Here is an 11699-nt window from a genome sequence, read left to right on the forward strand (position 1 = left end):
TAATAATAAATAAAATTTGTAAAGTAAAAAAAAAATATATATCAGGTTTCAGATAAATCCAGAAATTTCCAGTTCAGCGGTACAAGTCCAAAAATTTGTGGTAATAAAAAATGTAAAAAACGAGATGATGGAATTAACACGAGTCCCCTTCTACCGCTCACCGAGCTCCGAATGGTGCTCACGTTCGGTGAGCACCGAGGTTCCCCCACTGCCTGATGAACGATGAATTCTGTGCCCCGCTCGCTCTCGCGCTGGTAAGAGGCTCGCGTTGCAACTCTCGGGTCTTTCAAGTTCATTTTCCTTGTTTTCTGCTTCAGTCAGTCGAGTCCTAGGGCTTGAGGAGGCGATTAATCAGCGGTCAGACTCGACCGTCCCTCGCGCATGGTGCTCGGCTGAGTCGTTGCTGGACGCTTCACCCTTCCAGCAAGGACGAAATGCCGCGTGGTCACCGAGTCGTCGACGCAGCTGAACAGCAGTTCATCCGTGAGTGCAACACACACAACTTTTTATCATTTCCAAACACAACTTCCTCGCTCTCTCATGTGACTCTCGGCGCTTATGCCGAGCATTGCGTTTCGAAACTTTTCGCGCCCCGTCCGATGCGCCTTGCTCAAGCTGCATTCTGGTGATCACCTATTTAATTCGCCTTGCAGTGTATTTTTAATTTTCACTTTCACTTCACGTTTATATGATGGGTGATTGTTTACGCGGCACAAATCTATTTATTTACAAACTAATTTCACTCCATCTCGATTTTAATTTAATTTAAAAAATGATAAATTTTAAAATTAAAGGTTTTTTTATATCAAATTTAATTAATTATTTAAAATAATTTATTTTCTTAAAATTTCTGAATTTCTTAGCGTTTCAAATACAACGCATGCATGACTAATGGGGAAATCATCCTGTAGCAAAAAGTGTGATAAAATTTAAGCTACAAAGCTCTTTTTATCTTTCAATGTGACGCAAGCAGAAAGCAGATGTCTCATACTTAATAGAATATTTTTATTTTCTTAGAATTTCTCACACTCCGTCTTATTAGGATTTTATTTTTAAAAAACACTTGTAGATGGGTGATAAAAGTCTGGAGTTGATAAACTTGATAAAATAAATGCAGGCGCCGCGTCGAAGTGATAAACAAATTCGGCGCGCGGCGCAGTACAATTTTACTCATGATTAAGGTGTGTCGAAAAAAAGCGCTTCGGTGTGGGCAAAAAGGAGGAAAGTGGGGATTGCAGGCTGCAGATAAGACCTTGTTATTGTTATTATACGGAGCCATTCTTTTCCACACGGCTGGCGAGCGAGTTTTCTTGGTGGTTTCTTGGCCGAAAGCCACAACTATCAACAATAATAGCTCATAATTTGGACTAATTTAGGACTTGACAGAACAAAAATAAGTTATTACACCTCAGGTTAAAATTGAAAACAATCTTCCATTAAAAATATTGAAGACGTTGTTTTTAAATAAACTATTTAATTGTTTCTTAATATTATTATTTATTATTAATTACGCTGCCATAATTTTAAATCTTGAAGATTCCACACAGTAAAAAATGATAAAAAGTAATTAAAGAGTAATATTCTTCTGGTTAATATTGCTACATATCTGTGAAGATGAAAGAGCTCCACAAATATTTTATTTTTGTTTTTGAATTGGTAAAAAAAAATTGTATTTAAAACTAAAATTAGATTCGAATATAAAAAAAAAATCAAAATTATTTTTATATAAATAAAAAATTAGTTTTGATTTGTTGAAAAATATAATATAACACGGCGCCCTATTTTAACTTCTTGAAGTAAAATATTACAATTTTTATTGCAGTAAAATAAAATTATAAGGAGAAATTATTAATATTGATAATGATAGACTAATTTTAAAGTTTACTAGCAAATAAGTAAGTTTATTAAAATTTGAACTAGAATTTAAATAATGTTGGAGATCGCTGATATTCAGTAAAATAATTGGGCTCTCATTGTTGAAAGAGAACAATCAGTTCAGTTGCCTTGGTCGAGCAAAAACATCTCGAGCCTGTTGACCTTATTAACTGTAAAATCTGCCACTTTTCCTGATGTGCGCCGGTCTCCCATTATTTACCATCGAGGTCCTTAACCCCAACTGCCAAGACCTCTCACAAAAGCGCGCACATTGTACCGTCGATTTAACAAGGTATTCGAGCGCCGCGAATGCAGTGTCATTCTAAATAATAGCCCAAATTAAACACACATGCGCCGTCTAATAAATTGGGTCAATTCATCATATGCAGCTGAGATCCTGTGCAAAAAAATAAGTGGCAAAGCCAACAAGAAGTCTCGTCGTCCGCGCGCTTGTTCCTCGGCATACTTCTTCTTATCGCTGCGGGCGCATTTTTCTCACGAGCAGAAGGTTCCACTTTTGGTTTCGTCTGACAATGAGCCAGACTGGATTAGAATAAAAACACACAGAGAACATTGCATTTCTGCATTCCCCGTGCTTCTGTCAAGAAAAAAAATCGAAGGATCAAGTTCTCGGAACAATGTGCGAAAAGGGGTACAAAGCATTTAAGAGGATTCTCTGGGCTATTATTTCTCATCGCAGGCAAATTTAATATTGAAATATTTAAAGAATTATTAACGCCGGAGAGTTTTTTAGATAAGTTTTTAATTGACCCAGAAAATCGCGTGAAATTAATTAATGACGTGGCCTTGAAAGATAATCAGCATACAGGTGGTCTCGATAAAAATTGGAATTTTTTTTCAAATTAATTATTTTGATGTCCCTGATGGCGTTTTTTTTACGTTATTTTCTAGCGTTTCCTAATTTTATACTTTACTACGAATAAATTATTTTAACTGACATTGAAACTCTGAAACCTGCATGATGAAGTATAGATTACAAAAAGTAAACATTAAGTAACTTTAGCCAATGAGGTTGAGGTAATCTCATCAAGCCAGACACAGTCGGGAGGAAACCTTGCTTGTGAGCTGTCCACACTTTTTTCAGCTCTCAAAACATTTAAGTTTTAGCGATGAATTCCAGCGACATCGGTTTGAAAGAATTTTGCAGTAATTTGCATAAACGTGGGAACTTCGAAATCAAACATGTCTAATTTTTTTTTTTTGCAGATAGAGTCAATCCAGAAAACCAGCAAGTGCAGTTTTCGCCAGCTACTTCGGCACACTTGACAACCTGCAGGGGCGAAGATTACGATGTGGTGAGATCATTTTTGATATTTTACTTTTGATTGCATTAGTCATTTTAAAGTCTGCACGCTTAATTTATTCTTTAATCCTTGACAAACGGGCCGCTTTGGATTTATTAACGATTTGTGTCACTTCAATTATTTTTCCTACGTACTTAGACACTCATGCAGCTCCCCATTATATACTGTATCCTGTGTTACATGAACAATGTAACATTAAGCAATATAAATAATTTCGACAAACTTTCCTGGTTGGCCCTTCTCGATTTTCAAATTGAAGGATAAAAATATCAAATTTATATTATTGATTAATTTGGTCTTGAATAATATTTTAAAATATTAATTAATTATTGTCTGCAGGAAGTGATAGGCTACCGGAGAAATGGGTTCAAAACTTTTATTTCTTGGCTCATCATCGTCTTGACTCTGGGCATATTGCGACTTGTGTTTCACTGGTGCCCAAACTGGATGTTGGTCTGTACGCATTCCACATGTCATCTAAGGAAGGCTCACGTCGTCCTGATAATCGTAAGTTTAACCATCCAACCTTGAAGAAATACATAACTATTTTGCAACACCCTGCGGCCTCCTTGGTTTTATCTCCACAGCGTAAATTATTCAATAAGAGAAAGTGTCATTTTTTATTTCAAATCACGCCCGTGTGAATTTTATCTCCTGCGTTTATTATTTTAGAGACACTAAATCGGTAGATCGCAAAGCCTTGCATGCATTTAATTTGGCGCTTCCGGACTTAGCGGAGCGAAAAAAAAATGTAAATTTCAAAACGCGCCCTTGGAAATTTCCCTTGCCGAAACAAAGGTCGGCGTATCACTTGAATTTCCATTCGAATCTATTTTTGCACCGTATCCCTCATTAGGCACCTTTTCCGTTTTCAGGAAACGTACCAGAAAAAGAAAAAGTCCTTTTACGTGAAGAGAATAGAAGTTCTGTCTTCTAGAGATGTTGTTCCGCTCAGCGACAGTAGATACCAAAACGCAGAGAGAGCAGAAAAACTGCCCATTTACTATGACGATGGGTGTTTTAAAGGTTAATTTTTAATTTTAATTCTCATAAATTGTTAACATTATTCACATTTTATTGTCTAGAATTTGAATCAGTTCGACTATTGAATTTTAAGCGTGAACGTTTCATTTGGGACGACGAAAGCCAGCTTTTCTTGGCAATTTGCGGACTTGATATAACTGATGAGATGGAAAATGTCAAAAACAATCCGCAAGGTCTGTCCAGCAATCACCAACGGCTGCGGTAATAAATGTACTTTAGCATCACCTTTAGTTGCTTATTTGAAATTTCAGCTCAATCGTCTACGGCATCAATGAGATCAACGTTCCACTGCAGAGCATTGGAACGCTTATTTTGCTGGAAATCCTCAACCCCATATACTTTTTCCAAGTCTTCTCCTTGACTGTCTGGTTCTTCGAGAGCTACTATTATTACACAATCGCCATCATCATCATGTCCATTTACGGCATCTCGTCCAACGTGATACAAACATACAGAGTGAGCTTTGGATGAATTCGCTCCGCAAGTTTTTTTACAGACTAGTTTTTTGTTTGACAGAATCAAAGAAATTTGCACAGTACTGTGCATTCAGTGGACCGAGCAGAAGTTATGAGGCCTGATGCAAAGACGGAGCACATTCCGACCACACAACTCGTCCCTGGAGATGTGTTAGTTATTCCTTCGCACGGCTGTGTTATGCAGTGTGATGCTGTTTTGCTCAGAGGCACGTGCATCGTCAACGAAAGTATGCTGACTGGTGAGAATTTTCAATAACAATATCTTGTTTTGTTTATTTATTTCAATCGATTTGCACAAACAGGCGAGAGTGTGCCGGTCACAAAGACTTCCCTGGTCAACACGTACAAAGATTTGGACAAAAATGAAAAGGCCCATCACACGTTGTTCTGCGGCACGCAAGTGATTCAAACAAGATACTACGGAGGTGAAATGGTGCTGGCCGTGGTGACCAACACAAGCTTTATGACTGCCAAGGGGGAACTGGTGCGATCAATTTTATACCCACCGCCTGTTGATTTCAAGTTCGACAGTGATCTCTTCAAATTTATTGGCTTCCTTGCATTTGTAGCCAGTTTTGGACTCGTTTACACAATTATTCTCAAAGTACGTGTTTATAATCCTTGCCATTTTGCGCAACACCTAATCAAAAATTTATATCAGGCTTTAAAAGGTGCCTCCGTGACTGATATTATTATCAAGGCTCTTGACATCGTGACTATAACTGTCCCGCCTGCGTTGCCAGCAGCCATGACTGTTGCGCGATTAAATGCCCAAACAAGGCTGCAGAAGGACAAAATATTTTGCATAAACTCCCAGGAAATAAATGTGGCTGGCACCATCAATTGTGTTTGCTTCGACAAGGTATTATTAAAAAATTTAATCAATTTCAAAACTATTTATTAACAATGATGAATTTTCTAGACTGGCACTCTGACCGAAGATGGACTTGATATGTGGGGAGTTTTACCCGTAGAAGGAGGGCAATTTTCTGATCCTTGCCACAATGTCGAGGAGCTGAAACAGAGTTCAACTCTGCCTCTGGCCATGGCTGCTTGCCAATCGCTAACGTTGATTAACAATGAAATTATGGGAGACCCATTGGATTTAAAAGTAAAGCTCTTAAAATTTAAACAAATTTATTTTAAATTCATTATTATTATTATAGATGTTTGAGTTCAGCAAGTGGCAGTTTGAAGAGCCAGAAATTGATGACGCCTCCAAATACGACAATATTGTTCCAACTGTAGTAAAATCACCATCTGAGGATGTAGTAAGTTGAAATTTGTCCTCGTATTTCTCTAATTTAAACAATCATTTTAATTTTTCAATAGGACCAAAAAGAAGTTGGCATTTTACAGGTATTTCAGTTTTCGTCTAGTCTGCAGCGCATGTCTGTGATAACTCGTATTTTGGGCCACAAAGAATTTATCGTAGTGTGTAAGGGTTCGCCCGAGAAAATTTCCTCCTTATCCATTCCAGAGACAGGTAATTTAAATTTGCATAGTTGTATTTAAAAGTAAACCAATTATTTTTCAGTTCCTTCCAACTTCCACGCACATTTGAAAAACTACTCAAAAGAGGGCTATCGAATAATTGCTATCGGATGGAAGATTTTAACTGATATCAGCTACACGGCCGTTCAGCGCCTTCCCAGAGAGGAGGTGGAGAAGAATCTAATTTTTGGGGGCCTGATCGTCATGGAAAATAGGCTGAAACCAGAATCAGCTGGAAACATAGCAATACTGCACAGAGCTAATGTTAAAATGGTTATGGTTACAGGTATAATTTGCAAGTTTAGTACGGTTTAATACAGGGACTAATTTTTAATTTTCCTTGCAGGCGACAATATTTTAACAGCGGTTAGTGTTGCAAGGGAGTGTGGACTGATAGCAGAGGGTGAGCACGTAATAGATGTGCAAGCCACTGAAGCAACGGTTGATCATCCAGCTAAGATTTATTTCTCATCTCAAGATGAGCAGGTAAACACTCGTGTTAATATTGGCATTTGAGACTGAGAATTTGAGAGTAATTTCAAAGTAAAATATAGCAAATTCAAGCTTTTTCATATACATGGCTTCGAAAATTTTTAAAATCTCCAATAATAATGGTAAATATGAACGCTTGGTTTTAGTGATTTAAATTATGTCTGGTAATGAAACATTTGAATAATTTGTTAGTTGAATGTAAAATTTACTTAAAAAATTTTGATTGGCAGAAATCGATCGTCGCAATTGGAGAAACGCGACTGCGGCCTTACGTGTTTGCCATGAATGGCGCAACTTGGAGTATTATTCGGGAGTCATTTCCAGAACTGATTCCTAGACTGATTGTGAGAGGGACAGTGTTTGCCAGGATGAGCCCTGAGCAGAAGCAGCAGCTGGTGGGCCATTTGCAGGAACTCGGCTATTTTGTCGGTGAGTTTAATTTTCTCCTAAAAGAGGGTCATTTTTAAATAAAAATTTATATTTATAGCGATGTGCGGAGACGGAGCAAACGACTGTGGGGCTCTAAAAGCAGCTAACGTCGGAATCTCCCTTTCGGACGCCGAAGCGTCTGTGGCGGCTTCTTTCACTTACAAAGAAGCAAATATTGCATGTGTTCCGATGGTCATCAAGGAGGGCAGAGGCGCCATCGTGACCTCTTTCGGCGTGTTCAAGTTCATGGCAGCCTACAGTCTGACCCAGTTTGTTTCAGTGATGATTCTCTACACGATCGATAGCAACCTCACCGATTTCCAATTTCTTTATATCGACATCTTCCTTTCACTTGCGTTTGTTGGCTTTTTTGGCAACACCATGGCCTACAAAGGGCCCATCGCCCCGGAACCACCAATCACCAATTTGATATCAGCAATACCAATGTTGTCCCTCGTCTTCCAACTAGGGCTCAACATTCTCCTGCAAATTATTATTTTCCTATTTATCCAGCAGCAGCCGTGGTTCAAGCCTCATGCGCCTAACAACTCCAGCGATTACGGCTGCTTTGAAAACTACGCTGTTTTTACTGCCTCACTTTACCAGTACATCCAGATGAGCATTGTGTATTCCAAAGGGCCACCGTACCGAGAGCGCATCTGGACAAACTACTGGCTCACCTCCTCCATTCTGCTGTTGACCGCTGTGTGCATCTACATCACTGTGTGGCCTGCAGATTGGATGGTCAAACTACTCGAGCTTGTGATGCCGCCCGAATTAAACTTCCGCCTTTACGTAATCGCACTCGGCGCCTTTGGCTTTTTGCTCAGCGTCATCGTTGAAGAGCTGTTTATTGAAACGATGCTGACGAGAAAGCTGCGGTCTGCCAAGAGAATCAATGGAGACACCATCTACCATTCCGTCAAGAAGGAGATGGATGAAGACAAAAAATGGCCTACTTTGTCAGCTAAAGTTGAGTTGGTGGAGCCACACACTGTGGATGCCGACACTAAGCCTCACATTCAAATGACGGTGCTGAGAGAAACGAACAATTAACAATCAGTCGATTGAGTCAGACCTAAACTTATTGAATTTATTTTTATGGTTGATAATATTACTTAAATGTGCATTTATAAGCAAGAAACACACGGTTTTAAAGCTGCCAAAGTTGAGAAGCACACACTACTTGTAATTGTGCCTATTATCTATAGAAATCCCTCATACAGAAGTTATTGTTATTCTTGTAAATTAAGCTAATGATGTACTAAAATTATATATTGTACCATTTTTAAGACATATTTTTTATTAACCATCAAATTAGATTGACAAGGAGGAACATTTCAATTTTAATTTGCATCCTCGTCATCAGAATCCTGTTTTTCACCAAGGCTTGTTGCGCCCTCACAATTTTCAATTTCTTCGTAGAAATTGCCAGACAAAATATTTTCCCAGATCTCGCTCCTCCTTTCCAGTGGAAAATGCAGCTCTTCTGGCAGATTTTCGAAGCCAGCTTCGTCTGTGGGAACGTCTCCTGCAGAGGTCAGTTCTTTCTTCTCAGCCTTTTCTCTCTCAAGCTCCCTAATGTATTCTATGATGCAGACTGGTTTTTCTCCACTGGCCTCACTTTCAATCTTTGTTCCATTTCCCTCCTCTTCATCCAAGTCTAGTTTGTCAAAGTCTGACTGAACATTTTTTGTGACTTCCTCCAATTCGGGAACTTCGGAATCCTCAAAATTTTCACTTTCCATTTCCTCCACTAATCGACGAGCGTGGCTGTTCAAAATCGTCGGCCTCGATTTGTGCCAGGGCATTTTGATCAAGCATCTCTCCTCCTAAAATTTTATGCCTAAATTATCAATTATTTTTATGGATTTAAAAACCTCATCATTTTGATCTGCTTCTTGAGATTCGTCATCAACATCTGTGAGAAAACTTGTCTCTTGGTAAAGCTCTGGGTATCGCTCCTTCATTCTTTCATAAGATTCTGAAAAGAATAAGAATTAATTTCAATTTATGAATAAAAAAAAAGTTTTATTAAAAAAATATTACTCAAGTGCAACTCCCTGATCTCCTGCTCCCTCTGCAGCGTCCATTCCATTTGCAGAAGTTCTGCTGCATCACTTCCTCCCTCTTTCCTTTGGTTTAAAATATTTAATTATAATCATTTAATAATAATCATTTTATATTTTATTAGAAAAAAATTGTCTTACCAAGCCTCAGCCAATTTCCTTTCTTCTTTTTTAACAGGTCTCTCGTCCAAGTAGCACAACTGAGGCTATTTTATCCAAAATTAATTATTTTGCAATAATTGATAAAATTGGATAAAATCTTACAAAAGCCACGATCACTGTTTTCCTGTAGTTGGTAATCACTCCTGGCAAAGGGTTACCTTCAAGGAACAAAGCTCGCAAGTTGTTTAACTTGGAAAGCACCTGTTTTAATTTTATAATATGATATTTAATTTAAAATGAGAATATTTTAAAATATAACCTCAACGGTTTCAGGATCAGCCAGTTTGTTGTGTGAGAGTCGAAGCAAGGTCAGTGACATGCACTCACTCAAATGAGCAATGTCGTCAATGTGAGTGAGGCTATTGTAGCTGAGGTCCAAACTGGTCAAGCTTTTAAGACAGCCTTAAAATTTAAAATATCAAACATTTTATAATTTAAATTTTATTTTAATTTTTAATTATTACTGAGATTCTCTGCAACTTTGATGTTGTTCTTGCTGAGGTCAATTTTGTCCAGCTGCTGAAGGCCTTCCAGATTTTCAATTTTGTCGATGCAGTTGCTATTCAAAAACAGGAGCCTCAGGTGCTGGAGGCAATCTAAGTTTTCTATTTTTATGATGTAGTTGTTCTGCAGGTACAGGCACTTCAAATTGACGTAGTCGTCAAGATTTTCTATTTTTCGAATCCCTGAAATATTAAAAAGCAATTAATAAAACAAATAAAGTTGGTTTCATAATTCAAAACCTTGGTAATGAAGATAAAGAACATTGTTTAAATGAGGCACAGCGTACATCTCATCCCCAGCGGCGCACAGTTTGTAGAGGTACTCTTTGGAAATCCTTCCACTAGAAAAAAAAACAAAATAATTTTCAATTCAAAATCAGCACAAATGAGAAAAATCTTGTAAATCTTTAAATCTTACTCAGGAGCGCACAATGGACTTTTTACGATTTTACTCATCTTCTCAAGTTAAAAGGTAAAAAAGTTCGCTTCAGACAAATTATTCTGCAGTCTAATGGCACGACTTGATCGTTTTAAATTTCCAACAATCGTCTTCCTTATCCTTGTCGATTGAGCCAAATCAACAAAATTCGCTGTAGTCCGTTTCCATGGTTTCCACATCGCAAGGCCCTTTTTGGCGCCTTTTCCAACAAAACTGGATATCGGCAGAATACTAGCCAATCAGAGAGAGAGCGAAATCAAGCCGCATGATGGCAGCACTGTCTTGTCTTATTAGTAAACAGCAATAAGACATAAGGGGAAACTCGACCGGTTATCGCGTTAAACTAGCTCTCCGCGGGTATGTACCCGCGCGTGTTAAAAGATAGGGAAGCGGTTTCGGTGGTTTCGCGCGGTGTTTCAGAGCGGTGATGGAATCGCAGCTGTTGAGCACTGCGTACCGTACTATACCGTAAACAAAATGCCTTGCCTTGGTTCTGTATATTTCTGAATTTCATGGATATTTTTTGGCCCTTCAGCGCTGTAGTTGCTAGTAACACCTTTAACGCAGGTCTTTGTTCATTTATTTTACATCTATTTTACTAATGCCTTAATCATTTTAATTCCTAGGATATTTTAACGTCAAGAAATATTAATACTTAAAAAATTGTACGATGTTAATTCATTTTCCACCTGTAGTTGTATTTCAAATCATGGAGCAAAAATTTTTTTTAGATTTAGTTGTTCCTTTAAATTAAAGTGATCAAGTATTTGAAGGAAGAGTCACATTTAAGTCAGAAAGTGAGACTGAAATTGAGGTATACAAGAGAATTAAGCAGGGTTTGCCAAATTCTGACGAAAAGGAGAATAATTATAAAGCACCAAAACAGCGAAGAAAAAGGAGCGCTTCTAAAAGTGGGTTTCTTGAAGTGAAAATAATAGTAATATTTAATAATTTGATTTTGTTCTAGAGCTCTTCAACAGTGGTGTAGCTGATGGCCTTTTCATCCCTTCGAACACAAGACTGTCCTCATTCCTGGTTAGATCTCGGCCCTTTCTTTACCAGCTCATCCTAAAGTCCAAAAATCTCAAGTAAATGAAAAAAAATTACCAGAAGAGGGAGGTGACTAAATCAGAGGCCGAGAATGTCGTCATGCAGTAACAAATCTCAAATCCATTTTGGACCCTGTGCAGTACGAATTCATAATGACGGTTGTACAAAACACCCAGCAAAGACGCCCAAGAGGAAGAACATACTCTCGAATCCCCAATCCACATTTTGCCTCTAATCAGCAGGCTGCGAAGCGAAGAGACTAGGACTCCGATTCCAGTTACCATCTCTAGTCCAAACCATCACGTCACAGTTCATCATCTGCACCGTCCATCAGCTATTCG

The 11699-nt window shown here is 38.2% G+C and overlaps 2 protein-coding genes across 4 annotated transcripts; one reads left to right on the forward strand and one right to left on the reverse strand.

Annotated features, from left to right (window-relative positions):
* The first annotated feature begins 124 nt into the window (after positions 1-124).
* LOC132198863 (polyamine-transporting ATPase 13A3-like) lies at positions 125-8420 on the forward strand. Of its 3 annotated transcripts, XM_059623129.1 has the most exons (17): positions 125-254; positions 318-483; positions 3103-3191; positions 3540-3707; positions 4076-4226; positions 4286-4445; positions 4496-4700; positions 4761-4959; positions 5023-5324; positions 5382-5582; positions 5643-5831; positions 5887-5991; positions 6053-6206; positions 6258-6500; positions 6561-6700; positions 6937-7135; positions 7194-8420. In XM_059623129.1, the coding sequence occupies exons 2-17, from the start codon at positions 435-437 to the stop codon at positions 8189-8191; spliced, it is 3552 nt and encodes a 1183-aa protein (XP_059479112.1). In that variant the 5' UTR covers positions 125-254; positions 318-434; the 3' UTR covers positions 8192-8420. The 3 variants fall into 3 exon arrangements, with proteins under 3 accessions (XP_059479112.1, XP_059479114.1, XP_059479113.1); XM_059623131.1 differs by lacking the exon at positions 125-254 and having other exon boundaries at positions 279-483; positions 3107-3191; XM_059623130.1 differs by lacking the exons at positions 125-254; positions 318-483 and adding an exon at positions 2892-3042.
* Positions 8421-9613: 1193 nt separating this feature from the next.
* On the reverse strand, positions 9614-11642 carry LOC132199030 (dynein axonemal assembly factor 1-like). The gene is made up of 4 exons (XM_059623403.1): positions 11416-11642; positions 10110-10210; positions 9831-10052; positions 9614-9768 (listed from the first exon to the last, which is right to left on the reverse strand). Exons 1-4 carry the CDS (start codon positions 11640-11642, stop codon positions 9614-9616), a joined length of 705 nt encoding a protein of 234 aa, XP_059479386.1.
* Between the last annotated feature and the right edge of the window lie 57 nt (positions 11643-11699).

The sequence above is a fragment of the Neocloeon triangulifer genome, unplaced genomic scaffold, assembly GCF_031216515.1.
Source record: "Neocloeon triangulifer isolate White Clay Creek 2 clone unplaced genomic scaffold, ASM3121651v1 ptg000013l, whole genome shotgun sequence".
NCBI lineage: Eukaryota > Metazoa > Arthropoda > Insecta > Ephemeroptera > Baetidae > Neocloeon > Neocloeon triangulifer.